This window comes from Tamandua tetradactyla, chromosome 13 (genome assembly GCF_023851605.1).
Source record: "Tamandua tetradactyla isolate mTamTet1 chromosome 13, mTamTet1.pri, whole genome shotgun sequence".
Lineage (NCBI taxonomy): Eukaryota > Metazoa > Chordata > Mammalia > Pilosa > Myrmecophagidae > Tamandua > Tamandua tetradactyla.
Genome location: NC_135339.1, coordinates 84543479 through 84568411, shown reverse-complemented (window position 1 = coordinate 84568411; position 24933 = coordinate 84543479). Strand labels below are relative to the sequence as shown.

Genomic DNA, 24933 nt, shown 5'->3' with positions numbered 1-24933 from the left:
CCTGAAACCTAGAGGGCTCAGCCTCTCCAGAACATCAGCTAGTTCCATTTCCCTACCCAATATTATTGACAACCCCTTCCAACATGAAAAAGTTAGAATGGCCATAGCCCAAATACCCCTAAAGAGTGGGATAGAAAGATCAAAGGTAATGGTGGAGTTATACAGAGAAAGTAGGGTTTAACAAACGATTGCTGAATCATTAAATTGATACCTCTTTTATCCTCCAGTATCTTAGAGCAGCTAGAAGTAAAAACTTAAAATTGTGGAATTGTAACCCATACCAGACTCTGAAATCTGTTCTACAACTAATTGTTGTGCTGTGCTTTGAAATTTATTGTTTTGTATATATGTTATTTTCCACAAAAAAAAGTCGATTGTAGTGATAGAAAATATTTATTCCTTCTAGCCTCCTATATTCTGGAACAGCTAGAAGGCAAAATCAGAGAGGATAGTATGGTAGCCCATGATAAACTCTGGAATCTGTCCTGTAACTACTTGTTGAAGAGTGCTTTGAAAACTATTGCTTTTTTCTTTCATTGCTTTGTATATACGTTATATTATACAATTTAAAAAGTTAAAAAAAAAAAAAAGGACAGGACTCTTTCCTAGCAAGTATTTTTATCATGCACCTCAATTTTAACACTTCATCAAAAATCATGAAATATATTTAAACAGATGAGAGGTCCTAGCTGGGGAATGATGGTTCCTGAATTGAGGTGACTGTTAATTACTTCACATGTAACTGATTTTAAAAATGAGCTTCAGAGTACAACTACAGTCTAATTGCTGGCATTGGGAATAGCATCTCACCTCTTAGCTCCATTTTGCAGGAGTCTGAAAACAAATTTAAATAAAAAGTAAACAGTGTCTGATAGTATGTAAATACGAGGCAGAGCTTTGTTTTTACCAGCACTCTAACTACCTGTCTTGTTTCCTAAGGTTGCTATAACAAAGTGCCACAAACTAGGCAGCTTAAAACAACAGAAATAAGTCATCAATTCTGGAGGCTAATAGTCTAGGATCAAGGTATCGGAAGGAAGGGTTGTACTCCCTTTGGAACCTATAGGAGAGACTCTTTCATAGCCTCTTCCTCACTTCTGGTAGTTTGCTGGCCATCTTTGGCATTCCATACCTTGCAGCTGCAACACTTCAATCCCTCCCTCTGTCTTCACATAGCCTTCTTCCTGTGCCTGTCTCTGTGTCCAAATTTCCTCTTAAACGGACACCATAACCAGTTTGGCCTCATCTTAACTAATCACATTGTCAAAGACCCTACTTTCAAATAGGGTCACATTCATGGGATCTGGAGGTTAGGATCTGAACATAGGTTTTGGGGGGACATAATTAAACCCACAATACCACCCTATGAGGTAATACTATCATTCTTCACATTTTACGTACGAGGAAACTGGCTAAGAAAATTTCAAGGCCATACTGTTGCTAAGTCGGAGACTGGGACCTGACTGTGACTGTCTAAAGCCAAAGCTTGTGATCTTAAGAACATACCATCCCACCTAACCTGGGAACATCAAGGGAGGGGACACAGTCCATACCTTTGTGAAGCTTAGATTCCAATTAGGGAGGCAAGAAATGAGTGCACATATACATGTGATACAGTAGTACAGATGAAATACCTATGTATGGAGGGAAAATGAAAAGCCGGGGTCAAAATGTGAGGTGGGATTGAACGAGGAGGACTTCTTGGAAGAGGAAGTGTTTCAGAACAGACCTGTCTGGGAGTACATTCTGACCAGAGTGGCAGAAATATGCAGGAAACCTCCATAAGAGCAGCCAAGCGAGAGGTGCCTCGATCAGTGTGGCTGCTGACTGGAGGAGGTGGCTGTGAAGTGGCAAGGAGCCCTTGAGTTTAAGGAATGAGACGGGTTGGAGAAATCTAGAGGATCTCCATGAACTTCCAGCAGGCTGAGAGCCATCCTTAGATTCTTCCTCTGCTTCACACAGTGACTCTTAGCAACATAGCCAAGTCACCTGGACACCAAGAAACCTCTTCAACTTTACTAGGCACATATCCAACACAGGAGAAACCTGTGGACAAGAATGTTGAAACTGTATGCAGAAAGTTTATCTCCATTTCTTTAAGTTTCACCATTTCACTTTTCTTTTCTAAATCTTGCAGAAATATAATCAGCTTTATTATGCCAAAGGAAAATACAAAGGCAGACTGGTTTAGTCGGTCTTAGTACTCAGTACTTACTCAGTCCCTCTTTGTGTGCTCAGAAGGAAAAATGAAAAAATATTACCTCGTTGAAAATGCCCGTTTTTATACATTGCCCAGTCTCTATTTCCTAGGAAATCCTCTTTACATAAAAAAAAAAAAAATCTAGATTTCCAGCTTCTGTTTAATATAAGACATGTGACAGTGGGCTTTTATTGGCATATGGAAGAAATGCTCGGGCTGGTAGTTTACTTTTAAACGATATGTATGTGCACTTCAGCTCGCCAACCCTCATGAGCCACAGAATGCCCGCAAGTGTACTTTTATCTACGGGCATTTAAGTCTGTGCCTGCTTCTTTGGAAGAGCTCTTGTTACCTACCTATGGTGGTCAAGGGCAGCCTGGGGGATAACTTTCAACCGAGACCTGCAGAAAATGACTCGGGGTGAGTTTCAACCTCCGTGCTTCCGGTTTCTTTCGCTGTCAAGCAGGGCTGATAACGCGCTGTTGTGGGAAGGAGCGGCGATGAAGTCGGCAAAGGGCTGGCCCGGGGTCACGACTGTCAACCACACTAATATTCCCCCGTCTCGGGATGCACAGCCCCCGCATGGCCCGGCACCAACACGGACACCGATCCCCAAAGCCGCAGAGGAGGTCAGGCGCGAGGACCCGTCGCTTTTCACCCCTCCCCGCCGCAGGTCCCCGCGCTCCGCAGAGGTCGGCCCGGGGCGCCGAGAGGCGTGGCCGACCCGTGCGGACCCCGGTGGCAGCCATGCCCTCGGTGGTGGAGTATAAGGGGCTCAAGGCCGGCTACCACTGCGGCTACTGCGACTCCAAGGAGGGCAAGGCGTCGTGCGGTGAGTGTCCCCTTCGACGAAGATGGCGCGGCCTCCTTAAGCACAATCCCCTTCCACACCCAGGCTCAGCCTCTCGCTGGGGAGTAATCAGGCCCGGCTCCCCGACTGCTGCTTCACTTTCCCACTCGTTTCTTCCTAGACTGTTCCTTTTACGCTCCGCTCTCCACCTCACCCTCACTCAAGATGGCGTCCGCTTACGGAGAAGAAACGGAAATAGTGGACGGCTGCCCTCGGTCAAGATGGCGCGGACGGCGTCACCTCCGAGAGGCCCCGGCGAGGCCCGGCCTGCGGACGCCCGCTCAGCGCGAGCCTCTGGGGCGCCTGGGCGGCGCGGTGCATTGTGGGGTGGCTGCGGAGACTGCGGTGTTGGGTCGGGCGGTGGAGCTGTTGTGGTGCTGAGGTCATGGCTTCCTGGGCCGCTGTTTCGCCCAGCATCGTGGAGTATTTCGAGGGCGAGGACTTCTACCGCTGTGGTTATTGCAAGAACGAGTCTGGCAGCCGCTCCAATGGTGAGCGAGCCAGGCCGGTGGGCGGAGAGGGCACCGCGGCGCCCCGGCCGGGGTGGATCCGCTCCTCCGGTGCTCGGCGACCGCGGCCCTCTGCGGCCAGGTTTGGGGGAGTGCGGATGGGGACACCCTCGGGAGGATGCTGGCTGTCAGAATTAAGGACCGACCTCAGCTGTGATTCAGCGGGACGCTTTTTAGGTGCTTGTTCTTCAGGAAAACCCACACTGGTGCTCGGACGTGGGAGACAGCAGTTGTCTCGCAGTAGCGAAAGGTCTGGAAACAAATGGCCATCCTCATGAGACGGGTTAAAGAAATGATGGCATGTTGGTGCCAGGGAGTACTATAGCGCCGTTAGTATAATGTGCCGTTCTGTGGAGTTACTGTTAAGGTGAATCAGTAATGCTGATGTGGGAGGATCCCTCATAGTAAGTGTAAAACACGGAGAGCAGGACCGGGAGTGCGGTGCAGTTTGCTTAGAGCAAAGTGTGAGGGTGCACATATGCGTGTGCACCGTAAACACGGTTATACATGGATAAAATATCTCTGGAAGAATATACAGGATACTGGTGACCCCGGTTGCTGCTGGCGAGGGGGTTCTGTTTGTACTGATGTGTCTGAAATTTTGCTGGGTGCTTATATCCCTTATCATTCCTCCCACCCATCTCGCCGGTGATGACGACAACTCCAGCCCTCAGATTTTATCCCCCCGTCATGACTCAGGTTTCTTTGGAAAGATTCGTTGTTTGCCAGCAAAATGCTGTCAGTTTCCTGCCGTGTCATGCATTGGCAAGTGTAGAATGTGGACTTATTTTTATAGAATAATCATGGGAAATAGGATATCCGTGAACATAACTTAGAAAGTTTCCATTTAAAAAAGAAAATGTTACGTCCTCTACAATAGGGAAATGATTTGGTTGACTGTGGTGTGTGCGTTTACTCATTCATTAAAAATAGTTGTTGGATGCTTCTTGTGGGCGAGAGGGAGTAGAATGTAATGCGGCCATTAGGCGATGATAATGGAAACCAGCAAAGTGGGAAAACACTCTGAGTGCAAGGTTACGCGGAGAAAGTGAACAGAGTACAAAATGGCATATGCAACATGATGTAAGCTGTGACAGAGAGAAAAAAGCCCAGAAGATGCACATCAGATGTTGACAATATTTGCCTTAAGGTGTAACAGTTTCTTCCCTCCTCTTTTTCAGAATTCTAATATTGTGATGATGATATTTATGTAATAGATAAGTCATTCAGCATGTCTAAAATTAATATTTTAATAGGTCCTAAAGTTATTTGGATCTTTAGAAAAGATTATTTTAGTAAGAGAAGTTTCGTTCCTATAGATGATCTGTGTTTTTCCCTCTGATGAGATAACTGCATTTCTATCATTGTTTTGATTTTATTTCTAAAAATAATCTTTACTACCCTGGTGGGTAGGTTGGTTTTATTAATCTTGTTTTACAGGTGAAGAAATTGAAACTCTGAGAATGATGTGGAGTTAATGAGTGCCCCCCAGGCTTCAGTCCATTACTGGTGGACTCTCTTGCTCGTGCCCTTTTCACTACATCCTGCTCCATCAAGCCTAGCTCTGTCTTTACAAGCTCTGATAAGATTTACTGGAAAATCGTGTTCTCCATCTCTCTGAGCATTAGTTTCAACATGCCTTTTAATGTTTTCTTTTAGTCTTTTTTTTTGGTGTTGTTGCATAATTTTCCAACATATTTATAGCATCGCAGTCCCTATAATCATTTTCCTGTTTGTGGGCGTTTGGGTTACTTTCAGTTTTTAAATGAATATTTTATTCTTGTAATAGTTATTCTTTTAAAAAGAATATTCTGAATACTTTTGTTCTTTTTGTTAAAGTTGAAGACGGTGCTATAAATTTAGATAAAAATTAGAATTAATATGCACAAAAACATTTGCTGTCCAGTTCTTCTGAAGAGACCAGTATATTAGATCATTGGGGATATTACTAAGCTGTAAAGGTGTGAGGCAGTCTGATTGTAGAGAGAATCTAAATTTATGACGTTCTAGAGACTATTGACTAATCTTGATGAAATGCAATCACATTGATTTCTTTATTAAAATAAATATATTCTTTTTCATTTGTTTTATGTTTTATGTGAAACTATCACCTGTGAAGTCTGCACAAACTTTAATCTCTCCAATGTGAGTGTTCTAGGTTTTTTTGCCTAAATATTCACATGTAATAAAACAACGTTTCAGATTTTAAAAATAAAATGGTTCAACCTTCAGTAATTAAAAAACCACTTACTTATTTTTCCAGGCATGTGGGCACATTCCCTGACAGTACAGGATTATCAGGAACTTATAGACCGAGGATGGCGAAGGTAAAGCTCCTTAAATCAAAGATAATTCTGCTGTTTTTCAGATCTTCTTATAATTGCAAAATATTGTTTGCCTTAAAAATGTTTTCTTGTCAGCAGAAAGAGATTTAAGAAATTTTTTATTATGTCCTTTTGTGTAGTGATTTTCTTCTTGGTCTTTTGAAATATGTTTCTAGGGAAAATTCAACTATACACCAAAATAGGGACTCTCTTGGACCTGTCACCTAGTTTCAACAGTCATCAGCATTTTGCCAATCTTATTTCATTGATTCTCCTTGTTCCCCACTTTCCACCCCAGAGTACTTTAAAGCAAATTTAAAAAAAAATGTCATTACAATTACATACAAGTATATATCTCCAAGAGAAAAGGGCCTTTTTTTTTCTTTTTCTCTTTTTTTTTTTTACATGGGCAGGCACCGGAAATCGAACCTGGGTCCTCTGGCATGGCAGGCAAGCATCCTTGCCTGCTGAGCCACCGTGGCCCACCCCTTTTTTTTTCTTTTAACATATTTACATTACTTTTATCATACTTACCAAAATTAATAATACTTCCCTGGTATTACCTGTTACTCTTTCTTTGAGTAGAATTTCCTAAATTGTCTCAAAATATCTTTTATTTTATACTTGGTTTCTTTGAATTAGGATTCCATTAAGATGTACACATTGCCCTTGATAGCTAAGATTTTGTTGGTCATTATTTTTATGTAGAAGATTTTTAAGTAACTATTAGGTGAAGTTCCTTATGTAAATATAAGCAATGTTTAAGGCTCTATGCCAAAACTCTCCAAAAGACGTGGGATTGAGTGTAGCAAATGAAACGTCACAACTTTATTTAAATTTAATAATGAGGCCCATAATGTAAATATTGGTAGATGTTGAAGAACTTTGCATGCCATGATAAGGAACTTTTTTTTTTTTTACCTTTCTTTTTGAAGCATTGGGGAGCCACTGAAGGAAATTTTGTGTTTTAGAAAAGATTTGTGAGATAAACGAGGGGTGATTCTGGAAGTAGGAAGACAAATTCTAGAGATTATTGCAGTATGTAGACGGGAGATGGTGTCGACTGGTGTCCTCATCAGAGTCAGTGGCGATAGAGAGGAGGGGACAAATTTAAGATACATTTTAGGGCAGAGGCTTACTGTCAGGATACGGAGGTCAATTAGAGGAAAGAGTCTAATATGACTCCCAGGTTTCTGCCTTGTGCAGTTGAATTGGTTCTGATGGTTCTGCCATTAACTGAGACCTGGAAAGAATGGAAAAGATCTTGTTAGTTTTGGGGTACTTTGTGCTTGGGCCTGTGAAATACCCAAATGTCACAGGCTCTCAGAATGACGAACATCAGTCCTACAGCATCCTGGGTAGTTTTCTCTCATTGCCTTTATGATATTGAGGATTGGTAACATGTCAAGGCTTTGAAGGAATTGAGGCTGCTGATGAGAGGGTAATTGAGATGATTAATCTTGACATACAACCTAAAAGTTTAGGAAAGTGAAGATTGTGTTTGAGTCTTTGGTATGCTCACTTTGCAAGATAGTTTAGTTTATGAAGAGTAATTAAACCTAAATGCATTTTTATACTATTGACTAGATTTTTACTCTTAATTAATTCAGTGCTCCTGTACTAAGCTAATTTGGCATGTGAAAATGTGTAAGAAATTAACGAAACTATTTTGTAATTTTAGAAGCGGGAAATATGTGTACAAACCTGTCATGAATCAAACATGTTGTCCTCAGTATACAATAAGGTAAGAATTTGGTGTTTTAATTAATAGAAAGAGGATCTGTAATACGAAGATTGGGTATAATTTTTTAGTAGACTGTTAATTTTTTCACTTGTTAACTTCTACCCTAAGAAGACATTCTTTATAAGGGAAGTTGTGTGTTACGTTTTTTTGTTTATATTGATACCATAATCATGTGCTGATCAATAACTTTTAACAGTGCTTATTTTGTTTTGTATGGGCAGGCTCTGGGAATCGAACCCGGGTCCCTGGCATGGCAGGCGAGAATTCTGCCACGGAGCCATCATTGCACCGCCCTGATCAATAACTTTTAACAATACTTTTAATTGGTTTAGGTAGCAATATGATGTGAAAAAAATACCCTCTTTGTCAACAGTTTCATCAGTGGATATCATGAAATATTGGGAAATAATGTAAATATTCACAGTACTTTTAGATATTAAATGTTTACAGGTTTGAGTTTCCCATCTGGTATATTGCTTGACACACTGTTTACATTCAAGCAAGTAGTACAGGAGCCTGCAAATTACTCGGTAGGAGGAGGGCTTGAAAATCTGCCATATGCATTCAGAGTTCGTTTGTTACTTTGAAAACTTAACCTCAAGGAAAATAGACTTTTTAATTTTTCTTAATTTTTCATTATCTTTGGGTTTTCCATGTGCCCTCCCCTCACCCCACACTAGGGTAAAAGGATTTATGTTTTTTTTCTGATTAAAAAGGTCCTTGTTTGTCACCACTCCGTCTTCTTCCTTGTCTTCTGGTAGAAAATATGGAAGGTACATTAACATCATTTTGAGGTACTTGTTTCCTATTTCAATGTGTGTGACACGTACACTCTAGACAAAAAAAAAATCAAAATTGTATTTATCACTTTTTGTCTGGTCCTCACAGCTGTCTTCCCTTAGTTGTTTTTAACTTGTTTTTTGGTTGTGGACTGTTTTAAGAATTTGATGAAAGCTGAAAAAAAAAGCACATAAATGCAAGTATATAACATTTTGCATGTTAATTTTAGAATGATCACAGACTCCCAAAGGTCCGCTAATCCCTGATTAAGAATTTTTCCTCTCATTTAACTAAACATAGGATTGGCAAACAATAAAGAGAAAAGATGAATGTCTGGTTCATTGATACAATTTCATTTATTACACAGTTACATAAAATAACAGAGTAGCTTATGCTGTCCTTTTTCAGCTTTAGTGGTTTTGAAGAGGTGACATCTTCAAAAGCAGAAGTGTTTTCATTCAGATAGCAATTTATTACTGAATTATTCATGGGATTCTGTTTAGATAAGTTGGAAGTTGTGTATTAGTTTGCTAAATATGTGGGAATGAAATATACAAGAAATAGAAAGGCTTAGAAAAAGGAAATTTATTAACTTAAAGGTTTACAGTTCTCAGGCTATGAAAATATCCAAATTAAGACACCAACAGAATGATGCCATTAGAAATACTTCTGTCAGCTGGAAGGCACGTGGTTGACATCTGTTGGTCCTTGTGTCTGGTTTCATTGCTTCTGTTGCCAGTGGTTTACTCTCTAAGCCCTTGTGGTCATTCACTTAGTTCCTCCAGGATACAACTATGGGTTCTGGTTTGCTTAGCATCTCATAGGAAGGCACATGGTGGTGTCTGCTGGGCTTTACCTGTGTCTAGGCATCAGCTCTCTCTGTTGACATTCCAGGCACCTCCGAACATCCATGTCTCTGTCACCTCTGAAGCAACTGTTCTGCACATGTCCCCATCTGCATTTCCAAATGTCTGTGACTGCATCTGAGGTTTCTTCAAAATGTTCCCCTTTTTAAAATACTCTAGTAAACTAATCAAGATCTCCCCCACCCTGAATGGGTGGAATCACATCTCTAATCAAAAGATCACATCCACACTTGGGTGTGTCACATCTCCATGGAAGAAATCTAATCAAAGTTTAAACCTAAACAGTAGGTCTAGCCTCACAAGATTGGATCAAGATTAGAACATTGCTTTTCTGGGGTACATAATATTTTCAAACTGGCACAAGTTGGCTCTACTGAACTCTGAGAATCTCTGTGATCACAAATGGCTGATTTCAGTGAGTTAAAAGAAAAACATCTAAAATTTGTTGGGTGCACTGTTCTAGGTTTGTAGCTTTTATGAAAAGGAGTTTAATTATTGCAAAACAGTAGTTATAAAATGTAGTTTTTGCATTCAACCTGGAATCAAACATTTGACTTCAGTATATATATTGATTTTATGGAGTCATTTTCTATACTTGTGCCTTTGGTTATTTTACTTTGTTAACTACAGTAGTTAAAATGAGGCCTTATATAGAGGAAAATTTAGTCATTAATTAATCAAGGACAGAGGGATATAACCTACAACTTGCCTTTTCATTAGGCAGAAGTTAGAATTGCCCAGTATGTGAGTATAAATGGGGATGAACATCCCTTGCTATGAACATTTTTTTTTTTTAGGTTTTTATCAGAATTATACATGTACATAATTTAAAGAGTCAAATAGTTTTATAAAGTTTATTTTGAAAAATAGTACCCTCCTGAACCTCTTGTCTTGTTCCTGTTTATCATTGGCACTTGGCTTTAAATCTTTTAACTGATTCATTTGGTTTTATTCTCTTTATCTTTAAATAACATACGTAATATAATCATTATATTTCTTGAAAAAAATTTTCTTTCTTTGGGTTTCCTCCATTACTTCTGGGCTTCTGTCTATGGAAGATAAAAATTTAGCTCTCCTTCATACCTGTTCCCCTGCTACATTTAAGCTCCTTCTTGTCCTCACCCCCAGCTTCCCAGTTTAGAAGTATTATAATTTTGGATACAGTAACATTCAATATGTATATCATTATGACCATGTAAACATACTGTACAACTGAGCTATGTATTATACCATGATAGCTTTTCTTTCCTGAACAAGTTTTTGCTTTCCCTGTAGTTAATAATCATCTTTTTCTTAATTTGCGTAGTCTTCTATGTACCAGTCACCCCTTTATTCTCAAACCCTTCCCTTGTGTAAATTTCCTCTCAGTATGTTTAGTTGCCTCAGGTACTCTCACTTTTATTTTCTTGGCAAAAGTCTTGGAACTTTTCTGACCTCCTCTGATCTGCGTAGGTTGCTCTCTACCACTTATCTGACACTGTCATCCTTGGATCTCTTTTCACTGCTATCTTAGGGATTCTCTTTGTCTCTCGAGTTGGATCCTCTCTTTCCTTTATCCTATGCCTTTTTCGTGCGTTGTTCCCTTGTTTATTGAAGCACATCTAGTAGCTTCCTGATAAAAAGTGAAAGAAGGTAAATTTTCTGAGACTTTGTTTATCTGAAAACGTTTAAATTCACTGCTTCAAACTTAATTTATAGTTTGACTTGGTATAGGAGTGTAAGTTGAAAATAATTTGCTTTATTGCTGTTCAGAAGTCCAGTGGCTTCTGATTCTTGTTCCTTTATTTGAAACCTGTTCTTTCTCTTTGGAAGCTTTTAGAATCTACCACTTGCCCTTGATATTCTGATCTTTCATGATGTATTTTGCTGTGGGTCTGTTTTCATCCATCATATATGGACTCAAGGGGTTCTCCTTATTTGGGAACTTCTCCCATCATATCCTTTGATTCAGTTTTGTTGGATTATTTATAGATCTTCTCTCCTTCATTTTATTTGTTCTCTTCTATAATTAATCAGATATTGGGCTGGTGCTCTTAACTTTTTCTTTTCATTTTTCCATCTTTTAATTGCTTAATCTTCTTCGAGATGTTCTCAGTTTTATTTTCCAACTCTTCTATTTAATTTTTTCTTCTATCACTTTTCACTTCTTAAGAGTTCTTTTTTGTTTTTTGTTTGGTAATATCTCATTATTTTATGACTGAAATAGTTTAAGAGAAATAGGAGATTTCCTGCGGATGCTATATATTTTTTAAGTTCTCTTCTTCCTGTGTAGTCTACATCCTCTAATTAGCTTTCTCCAGTTTATTTGGCATCTGTGTTTGTAGTAGAGGACCTCTGTTCTAGTTTGCTAACTGCTGGAATGCAGTATACCAGAAACAGAATGGATTTTAAAACAGGGAATTTAATAAGTTGCTAGTTTACAGTTCTAAGGCTGAGAAAATGTCTCAGTTAAAGCAAGTCTATAGAAATGTCCAATCTAAGGCATCCAAGGAAAGATGCCTTGGTTCAAGAAGGCCGATGAAGTTCAGGGTCTCTCTCTCAAGTGAGAAGGCACATGGCAAACACGGTCAGGGTTTCTGTCTCAGCTGAAAGGGCGCATGGTGAACACAGTGTCATCTGCTACTTTCTCTCCTGGCTTCCTGTTTCATGAAGCTCCCGGGGAGGCGTTTTTCCTTCTTCATCTCCAAAGGTCGTTGGCTGGTGGACTCTGCTTTGTGGCACTACAGCATTCTCTGCTCTCTCCGAATCCCTCTCATTCTCCAAAATGTTTCCTTTTTTATAGGACTCCAGAACTAATCAAGACCCACCCAAACGGGTGGAGACATGCCTCCTCCTAATCCGGTTTAACAACCATTCTTGATTAAATCACATCTCCAGGGAGATGATCTGATTGCAGTTTCAAGCATGCAGTACTGAATAGGGATTAGAAGAAGAAGCTGCCTTTACAAAATGGAATTAGAATTAAAACATGGCTTTGCTAGGGTACAGCATCATTTCAAACCAGCACAACCTCTTAAATGTCTCTTGATTCTGACTTTCCAGTGGAACCTTGGAAATTCCGTGTAACTAACTGGGTAGGTTTGCTTACTATGGGCCTTGGGTAGGTGATCTGACTGGGCTATTCTCTGGGGGAATGTCTGATATCAGTATCTTTCAGTCTAATCTATTCCAGAGAGGAAAGTATGTTCCTCTTTGTTGTGTTATAGGAGCTGGGTTGGGGTCTCAGCATTCAGTATGCAGATGTTCATTTAAGCTTTTTGTTTCTAGTATAGTACTGTTGCCTTCAGCTATGCTTTGTTCTGTTTAAGAAGCCCTATATTTAATTTTTTTCCTGAAAGTTTGCGGTTTTCTGCTGGGTTATAAAGGGACAGTCATTTGGCTGTACAGAATGGAGGAGAGGATCTGACAACTAACTGCTTCACAAAAGGATTTTCAAGGTATCATCCTATTTTAGACCCATGTTTACTCGTATTTCCAGAGGTACCAGGTATCAATTCTAACACTTTTATTAGGAGTAATACAGAAAAAATTAGGTAACTTTTTTGGCTTTTCCCACTTTTGGCTTAGTTTTCAGCTTTCTTTGGTCTGCTAGATCAGTTACCACTTGTGCATCTGCTTCCAAAATTTCTCCTGTTGTCTTTGTTCTAGTGGGTTTATGTTTGTCCTTTTTTCTTCTTTGTTTGTTTAATCCTTTAATATTAGTTTTAGTGAGGTATGGGGAGGTATTGCAGACTATCTAACTAACCAGAAATCCTAGGCATGAGAGTTATCTTATTGTGCTAGAAACTAGCAAGAACTGATTGTATTTCTTCAAAGTTTGAGTTCACTTTTTACATATTTACTTTGTTTTTGTAGGTGCCGACCTTTACAGTTTCAGCCATCAAAATCTCACAAGAAAGTTTTGAAAAAAATGTTGAAATTTCTGGCTAAAGGGGAGATTTCCAAAGGAAATTGTGAGGGTAAGATGAGATATAGGTCTAAAACTATTTACCTTAAATTGATGGCTCTTTCCAAGGTTCTTACTTTTAATTACTTCTTAAGTTTGGGGATAGGAAAGGGGGTCATTATTACAATTGTGTAGTACTTGCCAACAGTGATGGCAACCACCACCGTTAGTGCTGCCATTGCTGTTACCACTGGCCCCTAAATCTAGGATCTGGGGAATGTACCAGGCAGCATCTAGGAAGATGATTGAAAACCAATTTAAAGATACTGTGATTTCCTAGAGTTTATTGAAATATTATTTTTCAAATCCTTTGACAGTTCTTATTTTATCCTAATAATATCTTTTTGAAGGAAATCGGGAGTGGTATGATCTTTAGAGAATCAGCTGTTGAGATGTATTTTTTTTAAGACTACACAATCACTTTTAGAGTTGATAAAGTTCATGTTTTCTGTGTTGGAGTAAGGCCTTGCTTCAGTAAATTATATTGCCTGAAATTCTATTTCTTATTTGTTTGATATGTTTTCTAATTATGATCGCATTTCCTTAGAAATAATTATATTTAATTACTTTGGTTACAGATACTTTGCTTTTTTTTTTCTTCCCCACTTTTTTTTTTTTTTTTTTATAAGTGTTTTAAGAATTGGGAGTGCCATCCCTTCTTAGAGTTATTTCTCGCTGCTGTCATAGGGATTACCCATTCCTGGGAACCTCCCATCTCAGTCTCAGCTCATTAATCCATTTAACAAGTATGTTTTGAATGCTTTCAAAATCCCAGTTTCTGTTCTGAGCACTGGAGATGCAGTAGCCAACAAGATGAGTAGGCTCTTCACCTTCATGTCCTCCTTTTGATGGGTCAGGATTCAGAATGACTTACTTGAAGGAGATTTGGTAGTGCTGGGGGCAATAAAGAGGTCAGAATATTTGATGTTGTATAGATTCAGGACAGCTGGAGCATTGGAAAGATCAGAATTTTGGTACACTTTTGATTAGTATTGTTTTTATGTAATCTTAAAAGTTAAATAAATTTTTCTTGGCTAATTATTATGATTTTTTTGGTGGGCGGGAACCATATTCTGAGTTCTGAAAATTAATGTACAGGTGAGCTTTGAGGGTACTGTCCATTTTGTAAATTGATGGTTACCTACCTTTTTCCTTAGCTTTTTCATTTGGTTCTGGAGAATTTCTTTATATTGAGTTGGTGGGCTTCTAAATTATTCGTGTGGGGGGAACTTAATTCATAGGAGTGATGTGCTCACCAAGATAAAATGCTCAGCAGTAATAACAAAGAGACCCAAAAATGTAATGACTCAAAAATGATAGGAGTCTGCCTCTTTCCTCATTAAAGTATAGCATGGATGGTCCAGGTTGACCTGCAGCTCTGCCCTCCCCAGCCCTTCTGGGACTCTCTTTTTTAACATGTGATTTCTAAGATTCCTCTAGTTTTCAACTGTTCCAGCCGGTGGGGAGGGGAAAGGGTGGAAGTCCTTGGTCACAGATTTCCTTTAAAGCAAGTGAGGTAGAAATGGGATATTTTACTTTTGTTCACATTCCAAGCAGGGGCTTGGCCACAAGTTGCAAAGCGCCTGGCAGGTACGTTCCCTGGCTAAGATGCCACAGTTTAACTCCAGCTCTGTTCTTCTGGAAGATGAAAGAATGGATTTGGTGGATGCACAGTTGTCTCTGCTATAGTGGATAAGAGGGGCATTTTACTCCAATGTATCTTTCTTACTGTGTCAAATGACCTGATTGATGCACTTCCATTTCTTCTGATTTGTAGATGAGCCCATGGATTCCACAATGGAAGATGCTGTTGCAGGTGACTTTGCATTAATAAACAAATTGGATATACATTGTGACCTTAAAATGCTAAGTGATGACCTCCAAAGAAGCTTAGAAAGTGAAGAGAAGATAGAAAAAAACTCAAAGAAAGAAGATTCTAATGAATTCATTCAGCCACAAGCTATAGAAGAGAAGCTGGGCTCTGGTGAACCATCACATTCAGTTAAAACTCATACAGTTCCTAAGCCAGGTAGTAAAAATTTGGTTATCATGTTATATGAAATGCTTTTCTTTATGCTTGGGTCAGTGTAATCCCTGTGCCGTACCTTCTAAAAAGATGAATTATGAAATCTTCTGTAAAATACCACTGCTCTATGTATCTTATCATTACCTGCATTTAGATGAACAAATAATTTATTCTTTAAACTACTGTGTTTCAAAATCCTGAAATAATACCTTTTTATTTTGTTGTCCAATACAGGCATTTTAAAATTTCATTTCTTCTTATTAATTAGACCCTGGGCTGTGCAACGGTGGCTCAGTGGCAGAATTCTTTTTTTTTTTTTTTTTTTTTTTTTTTAAAGGAAAGACAGAGAGAAGGAAGGAAGGATAGAAGGAAGGAAGGAAGGAAGAAAGGGAAACATCTTTAAACATTTTCTTGTTTTATTGTATTCTGTTTCTCCGTATTTGTTACATGGGCTGGGGCCGGGAATCGAACCGAGGTCCTCCGGCATAGCAGGCAAGCACTTTGCCCGCTGAGCCACCGCGGCCCGCCCAGTGGCAGAATTCTTGCCTGCCATGCCGGAGACCCTGGTTTGATTCCTGGAGCTGCCCATGCCAAAAAAATAAATAAAATAATAATAATAATAATTAGGGCTTTAAACATATGACAATCAGATTTTTGTTGTTGGAAAGGTATAATGCTAACTAAACATTCTTATTTTTGGCATTATTAAGCAAGATTAAATTAGTTATAAGTATTTTGTCCAAAATACAGAAATTGTAAAATTTTTCATAGATGAACATTATAAATTTTAATTTAAAAGTTTCCACATCTTCATGTTAACTTTTTTTACATGAGGTTTTTTTTTTTTTTTTTTTTTGCGATGGCACCAACATCTATAAAAATTTTAAAAAACCTATCAAGAGCGGGCAATGGTGACTCAGTGACAGAGTTCTCACCTGCCATGCGGGAGACCCGGGTTTAGTTCCTGGGAGCCTGCCCATGCAAAAAAACAAACAAAAACCTATCCAGCATTCGAGTGGGCTTGTTATGTATATATGTGTTTGTGAGTATATGTATGTATAGGACTGTTTCAGAATTACTTCATAAAATGTAATGTTGGATGGCTATGCTTCAGTCCTTGAATTTGCTTCTATATTTGATTATATAAAATGATCATAAGGGAAAGATTTTTAGTACTATTTTAGTTTTTCTTGTCTAAATTATAAGTTACACAGGTTAAAGGCATGGAAAACTTTTTTTTTCTTTTTAACATGGGCAGGCACTGGGAATCGAACCCGGGTCCTCTGGCACCGCAGGCAAGCATTCCTGCCTGCTGAGCCACCGTGGCCCGCCCAGAAAACTTTTTATTTGAACTTTATTGAACAGTTTGATATATAAGACTTGTAAGTCATTTGAATTGATGTTGATGTGAGATTTCATTCTAATTAATAAGAATAGTCCAATAAAATATTTTGAATGATTTAGAGACTTTCTTTCAACTGTTATTCTCTTGGTAGTAGGGTCAATTCTTTTATTATTTTTATTTTTCATTTTTATAACATTTATTTATAAATTTATGAAATTTTTAATAAATTTATTTTATGGAGAATTTTGAACATAGACAAATGTAGAAAATAGTATAATGAACCTTCTTGTACTCACCCCTCATTTGAAGCACTGTCAACTCATGATGGTTATTCTTGTTTAATCTATTATCCAGTTCCTTTCTGTTATTATTTTGAAGTAAATTCCAAACATTGCCATTTTGTTTCAGAATGCATCTTTCTATATAAGATAAGAAATAACAACAAAAAAGCAATGTCATTATTGCATCTAAATAAAATTCCTTGATGTCATTTACTACTCAGAGTTCAAATTTTCAATTTATAAATATTTATTTGCATCTGGATCTAAATCAGTGTCTGTTTATTGCATTTGGTTCGTATATATTTTTTAAATTCTTTGATGTACAGTTTCCCCCTTCCATCTCTCTCCTCTTATTACTTGCAGTTTATTTGTTGAAGAAACTGAGGTGTTTTTCTTGGAACGTTTGTCCTACTCTGTATTTTGCTAATTGTATTTGTATTATGAGGTTGTCATGTTCCTGTTCCCACCTGTATATAGTTGGATCTAGAGACTTGATCAGATTTAAATTGTTTTTTGAGGTACAAGTCTTAATCAGATTGATGTTTGAATTGTTTGTTTGAGGATGGCTAAAGTTACTTCATAGGTAGGTAGTGGTGTGTTCTGTAAGTAGGTGCACAATATCTGGATGCTTCTTTGTTAATGTTAACATCCATTGAGGTGTGGTGCCTTGATCCATTAATTCATTGCATATTTTAATTCTGTCATCCACTCTTCATTTACTGGCTGGACGGTAAAGAGAAAGTTTTCCTCATTTATTTGTTTCCCGTAAAATTCAAAGTCAAGGGCAAATTCTTATTTTTTCCATTTTATTCACCAGTTTTTCAAAATATCATGTGCTAACAGTGACCAATTAGTGTTTTTTTGATGTTACTAGGGGAGACATCTTTAAATTGGCTCCTGAGTCCTCAAGTAGTCTTTGATGGCTGGTATGACATAATGCTCATCTTGTCATTGTGGATTCAGTCATTTCTCTAAGGAGTCCTTGATTCCTTTTAGTGGGAAATGGTATTTGGAATTTGCAGACTGGAGTAGCTCATTACTGCTGTTGACTTGTTTATTGTTTTCTAGACTTTTTTCAGTGAACAGGTTTAAGGGGTCACAAGTTCATATTGATACTTCCAGTTCAGAATCAGGACAACAGTGGTTTTTGTTTTGTGTTGGTTTTTGGTTTTATATTTGTATCTTCTGTCTTCCACGTGAGAATCTTGGTTCTTAAGGGTCTTCCGATTAATATAATTAAATTAGAATATCACACACCCATTTACTATAACCTACATTATACAACAGTTTTAGAATAGTAGTACTAACCTTACCAGCAAGAGTACAATTACTGAAGTATTTAAAACTTTTTTTTTCCCATAGGATTACTCCCTTTTTAAAACATAGTAATCTTTGGATTTCCCTGGAAACCTGCATTTCCATTTCTTTTCAAAATATTGGAAATGTATTCCCTTGGATTTATTAGGAATTAATGGAGTCTTTGAAACTTTATTAATGACAGTTGAGGGTAATGTGGAATTCTTGATTTGGGTTGAATCTCTGTAAGTGCAGGATTAGTGTGATCCATCCATTAATATTGATGGTATGTTTCTATTCTACTGAAAGAATTTATTGATACTGAAGAGTGTTTTTCAGTTCACTCTATGTTGTTTAAAAGTTTTATTATTTGTTCATATTTTTAAAATGTTTATAGGAAGCATAGTTTTGAGTATCAATTAGAAATACAAGTGTTTTTTCTTATTATTATTTAAGACTGCATAAATAGGTAAAATATTGTTTTAGGGTTGTGAGGTAAATCATAGCTAATTATAATAGGTAACCCTGATTGAAGATTAGGGTTGTGTATTATGGTAGGTACTGTTTTTTAAGAGCTGCACAGTATGAACTCATTTAATCTTTGCAGGAACTCCATAGGTAGACTGGTTATTATCTCTCTGTACAGATGAGGAAACTTGCCCAAGGTCATCTAGCCACATGACAGAGCTGGTCCATGACCTCAAGGAGCCCAAGTCCGCGTTTGTGCTCTTAACCAATATGCTGTAATGTCTTAAAGAACAAATTTGAGAAAAGGTACAGTCTCTGCCCTAAAAGTTATAGATTAACAATTAATTGTAAAATCAGTCCTTTGTTACCCAATTGTTAAACTTCTTTGAAGTATTTTATGTAAATTTTGTCTTTAGTGGGAGAACATGATATTGAGATTGTAATATGGTTCCAGTTGAGATGGACTGTGAGATAAGCTTCTCATAGACTTCCTTTTTTTTTCTCAAAGTGAGAAAGAGTTTATTACTAGGTGCATAGAAGGAGAGCAGATGGCCTATCTGTCTGTATTAGTTAGGATTCTCTGGAGAAACAGAATCAACAGGAAACACTAAAAAATATAAAATTTATAAAAGTATCTCACGTGACCGCAGGAACGCAGAGTCCAAAATCCACAGGGCAGGCTGTGAAGCTGAAGATTCCAATGGAGGGTCTGGATGAACCCCACAGGAGAGGCTCACCAGCTGAAACAGGAAGAGCCTGTCTCTTCTGAATCCTCCTTAAAAGGGTTCCTGTGATTAGATTAAGCATCCCTCATTGCAGAAGACACTCTCCTTTGGCTGATTACAAATGGAATCAGCTGTGGATGCAGCTGATGTATTCATGATCTAATTCTATGAAATGTCCTCATTGCAACAAACAGGCCAATACTTGCCCAACCAGACAAACAGGTACCACAACTTGGCCAAGTTGACACATGAACCTGACCATGACACTGCCCAAAATCTGTCTCTCCAAAGTACAGTAATTCAGATGGTTTTATTAGAGAAAAAGATGGGCAGGTTTAGGATAATGAGTATAGTGACCCTAGATGATGTAATTATTGAACATGCACAGATTGATGACATTCTTAGTCACTGTGCATGCCATGTGGGCACAGTTTGCATAGACCCAGTCTCAGTTATCAAGATAAGTCTGAATTTGGGGTGGATTAGTTCTTGGACTGACACAAGACCCTTCATTATTAAACGTTAGGGGCTGTCTTTAGTGATTACAAAACTAAAGTTGAAAGCTGGATAACTGGGTACAAGTGAAGGTTAGTTAGAGATTTTACAATCACAGGGGCAGAAGATAAAGGATATACAGTTATTATCAAAGATCAAGGCAGCTGGATTACAATTTAGAGATTTCAGATATTTCCCTCAGTCGGCTCAAATACACCCAAAAGCAAAAAGGGATATCTATTTAATGATTCAGAAATCAAAATCATCCCTTAAATCCTAATTTCTCCCTCTCATTTGATAATTATCTCTTAATCTTGAGGAATATCTGGGCTACAACTAACTGCTTCAAGGCTGAAAAAGAGCGTTGTCATAAAGGGACAGAGGAATGAAAGGGTGAAACCAGTAATTCTTAGAGAGTACAGTATTTCTGGGTTTCAGAACTTCTCTGACATTGGAACAACATGGAGGTTTTAAGTCTGTTAGTTTTAACCAGATCAGTTTCATCACATCTTTAATCAGAGTTTAATCTTTTTTAGCTTTTTTTTTTTTTTTTTGACAGCTGCAATGGACTTATGCTGACTGTCAGAGCTGGAGAACTAAATATGAGTTTCAGGTATTACACAGATACTTAAAGTTCCAGGGAACTACTAGGTTATACAAAAAGCAAAGCATTTCAGAATTTAAGGATAACAGTTAAAGCTTATAATCTAAGCTCTGATTTTTGTAAGCATTTTTAAATGAAGCTACTTTCAGAAATAAGCGTTAGACAGTTGTTTTTTATTTACAAACCATAGCAGAGGTTTTGTTCTATTTCACTTTTCTCAATTACCAGAGTTATGTTAATTAACAATAAAATATAATTCATGTATTTGTCCTGCCTTTCTTTTTTTTAAGTCTTTCCTTGTTATAGATAGAGCTCTGACCACATACACTTTTAGAGAAGTATAAGAGCAAAGCAGTGCAACTGACAAGTAAATATGGCTGTTTCTATCATTTGTAGCTTTTTAAGAATAAGTAAACCATAACTAGCAACGCCATACTATTAACATCATACAGATTAGTATAAGGATATAACATGGATAAGTGAGAACATTGTCAGATTTTTAGGAATTTTGTACAATCACTAAATATATGAATAATATTATTTTTACCTATATAAATTTAACCAGCAACAGGATAGAAAATCTCTTAATCATTGATACTTTTCAGACAACTCCTATGCAATATATTAAAGTATTTTAGCACTTTACTTGTACAAGGTGAAAGAACAAATTGTTTATAACGATTTTTCCTTTAACAGTGAGAAGCCTTATCTTCTGAAATAAAGGATGAGAAGGCCAAGGATATTAACAAAAGAATATTATTCTTATGTAAAATCTTTGTTTTCTAAACAGAGTACTCTGTGATTGAAAACATTAAGAGCAGACTAACAATCCACACTATTTTAACAGGGAGGAAACTAAACTTTAGTTGTGTATGAAAACCTGACTTGACACAACAACTTCCTCTTTTGCACTGACTATGACAGAATTCACTCTCATGAACTCCTTTTTTACAACTATCTCCATTCATTCAGAGCTTTTCAGTCTACAATGAATATAACAAATAAAATTTACCTCCTCTCTCTACTATTTTTCTGTATCCATTCAGGGCTTGTAGTCAACAATGACTATAGCAAACAAAATCCATTTCTTCAAACTTTCTATCACCTTCCATATCCATTCCAACTATGATTTTTTTATTTATCCAGACTGCATATAATCAGAAGTAAATTTGATAATAAATTCACTAAGTTTTTTTGAACCTACATGTTCTGTCCAATGACAGTATTCATGAAGGGAGGAAGAGCCAGAGATACTACAAAATAATGGAAGAAGGAAGAAATTTATTCTTGGGTTTGAAACACTGTCAGGCATCTGTATACTTTATACTCAGAACACAAATGATTACTTTATAGTATGCCTAAAATCTCTCAGTGCAATTCAGCACTTCTTCAAAGGTCAGAAAAGCCCCAAGTTTGAAATATAATCAGCTTTGATATTTAAAACTCAAATTTTCTACTAATTATTTCCAAGTGCTAAATTATAGCAGAAATACATTAGTTTAGAAAATTAAGTTATGGCTTCTAAAAAACTACTTCAGAGCTTTTTATTTAAATGATACTTTCTTATTTAAAGGTCTCACAAGTGTCATCTCATACATGAGGTCTTTTTAGGTTATTCTTTATCTGCTTTTTAAATTCTTCCAGCATTTTTATTACTTTATTACTACTGTCTTACATTATGCCCTCGTACATGTTATTCTAACTAAAATATAAACTGTTGGAAGCTAAGGATTAGGTTTTCCCTATTTATGATAGCATTTACTAACAGTATATACAAATTCAAATTCTTCCACATACTGAGATAAATGGCCAAGTAACCAAAAGCCAGATTCTTTGATATCCAGGTAATCAAGTCATAAAAAAATCTATTTATATTTTTTACTAAATCTAACTGATTTCTTAAGTAGTTTGAAGCATTAGCATATTTTAAATTTTATCATACTTTCTATAAAGTGTTACTAATACTGGGTACATTGCTCAGTTTATGTAACTTAACCTATCTAGTTAGGCTATTTTAAGAGGAATTTTGAGAACGTATTTATAATATTAACTTATTTTATCAGTACACTTTCATAGATTTAAAGAGAATACACCCAAGCAGAATAAAATCATGTTAGTTCAATTCAAAATTTATCATAAAATTCCTTTTATTAGAGGTTGAAAAAAATCCCTTTGCTTCCATAATATCTTAAGATTATAAGCAATTTTAAAAGTATACTGACTGTCAAGTTCTGGAAAATACACAGCAATAGTTTAATTTGTCCCGATTCTAAATCCAGGAAAACTTTCCCATGTTTTTCAAAGATTTCACTTTACTTAGTGAAATTTGGTAATTAGATTTTATTCAGCTATTCCTATTTGTATTTTAATAATGATCTGATTACTATAGTTACTATTGCAAGGCTATTACTAGAAAAAATAATATTAATATACATAGCATATTCTGTAGCATGTTTTTATACTTACCATTTCTAATCTCCAGGGCCAGTAAAAAAAGAATTCTAAACTACACTTCACCATGTTTTTCTATTTTCTCTGCCTAGCCCTCCCCCTATAACTACTTGAGGTAGTTAGGCCTTGGGGCAGAATGAAACCTGGCTTGTGGAGTTTTGAGCATTCCTCTGCCCTTCTTTAATTAATTTCCAATTATTAGATTTATTTTACTAAAAGCTGTGATCAGGACCATTGGAGAAGGGTTTTGCTTTTTTTCCAGAGGCAGCCCTTTGATAGTTTTCTGCAGCCTTAGGGAACAATCCAGGGGTGATGGTTTCTTTCTAATGCCCAGGTTTGTTTACAGTAATTATAAAACTAATGTTTTGAATCTTGCTTTTCAGAGAGTTTTTTCTTTTTATTTCAGAAGTGCCAATTGATACGTTTATATCAGACACCTAATTATTTCTAAGCAGTTCAAATAGAGCTCTTTAAGAATTTTCTTAATTTGCTGTTTCCATCTGGTGGTATGAGAATATATAAATTGAATAGGCAGACATACAAATAGAAAGTTAGTTACACAAGAAATTTGAGAGGGGCAGATAAAGATTGAATATATTATCTCATCCCATTTTCACCTTTTTGCAGAACAATTTCAACTATAATATCTTTAACTTTAATGTTACTATTTTCTTTTTAAATCATGTTGAGGCCAGATTATGTTACAGAATAAATCCCTTTTTTATAGACTCATGACTAAAATCTTCAATTTTCAGTACAGCCCAAAGTTTCCATTTTTAAAGAATTTCCGTAGTCAGTAAACAGGAACACTTGACTGGTACAAATGCAGGAACATATCAATCAATAAATTTAAACAGACACTTAACACTGTTTTGTTTAAATAACACAGCAGTTGATAGCTAGAGGGAACACACCAACTAACAAACAGACGCTATGTGCTTAACACACCGATTAACAATTAAATAGGCATTAAACTCTTAACTATACCTAGGTATCATACTAGCTAGTGCTTAAACAGGCCTATTTCATTAAATACCAATCAATTTTTGAATTACTCATTTTCTAGGCATATACTCAATAAACAAATTTAGGTCAGGGCCTCCCTCAAACCCCTTACAGCATGGTACCCAGAAATAAGGTGTGGCGGTCAGAGGAAAGGGCATTCTGGAAGCATGTCCCAGGCCTAGGTCAAGGGAACTCGAACCCCCTTATTTACTCCCTGATCCACTTTTACCCTGATGACCCACTCACCCAATCAGATGTCTGGACATGAAACTGGTAACTGTTTCTCTCCTTGAAGCTTGTTAAGGCACCAAAAGTCTCTGGAGTGCCAGCGAAACAGAAAACCCTGGTTGCCGAGGCTCTAGACTAAGTTCTGTCCAGCAGCTGCAAAAGGCTTGCTTGCTTTGCTGGGGCTCCAGAGCCTTGGGCCTTTGTTCCATCTAGAGGTCACCAAATTGTTACTGGACAAAAGCCATGGATGCTTTTGCCTGATGTGCTCAGTAACCAATTACCAAGGCACCAAGGTTTCAAAGAGAGAAAGAGTTTATTATTAGGTGCATGGTAGGAGAGTTGATGGCCTAAGGGCCCAAAATCTGTCTCCTCTCATAGACTTCTGTTCCGAGAATTATTCTTTAATCAACTCTTGGGCTCTGGAAAATTCCCTAACTGCTCTTATAAAAATTGAACTTGCTGGTTTTGTAATCCTTCCTATTGCTGACTTCTATATGATTTGTGAATACTATGTATGAGAATCTTAAGAAATAGTGAATTATTCATTTTGTTGCTAGCTTTTTACAAAAAAATTTAAAGGTAATATTCATTTTTAGAAAACTTGGAGAAAAGAGAATATTATAAAAAAAGAAAATGAAAATCCTTTCTAAATTCCCAAACCCAGGTAAAATGATTATTGGCATGGTGGCATATTTTTTCCCAAGCTTTTTTCTAGATATTTTTAATGTATATATTTATATATAAGAAATCATTTTTTAACACCATATAATGAGTGATAAATCCCCTAAAA

The 24933-nt window shown here is 37.1% G+C and overlaps 1 protein-coding gene across 25 annotated transcripts in view; it reads left to right on the top strand.

Annotated features, from left to right (window-relative positions):
• Positions 1 to 2312: 2312 nt before the first annotated feature.
• Positions 2313 to 24933, top strand: part of ATE1 (arginyltransferase 1) — a 248009-nt gene continuing 225388 nt past the window's right edge. For 5 of the 25 annotated variants that reach the window (XM_077126252.1, XM_077126257.1, XM_077126258.1 and 2 more), the window contains exons 1-5: positions 3360 to 3541; positions 5823 to 5886; positions 7565 to 7627; positions 13129 to 13232; positions 14997 to 15248. In XM_077126252.1, the coding sequence (XP_076982367.1) occupies positions 3436 to 3541; positions 5823 to 5886; positions 7565 to 7627; positions 13129 to 13232; positions 14997 to 15248 (589 nt within the window). In that variant the 5' untranslated portion in view covers positions 3360 to 3435. Of the gene's footprint in view, positions 3033 to 3352; positions 3542 to 5678; positions 5705 to 5822; positions 5887 to 7564; positions 7628 to 8343; positions 8422 to 12618; positions 12711 to 13128; positions 13233 to 14996; positions 15249 to 24933 lie in introns of those variants that run through there. The other 20 variants (XM_077126249.1, XM_077126246.1, XM_077126245.1 and 17 more) reach the window with 17 other exon arrangements.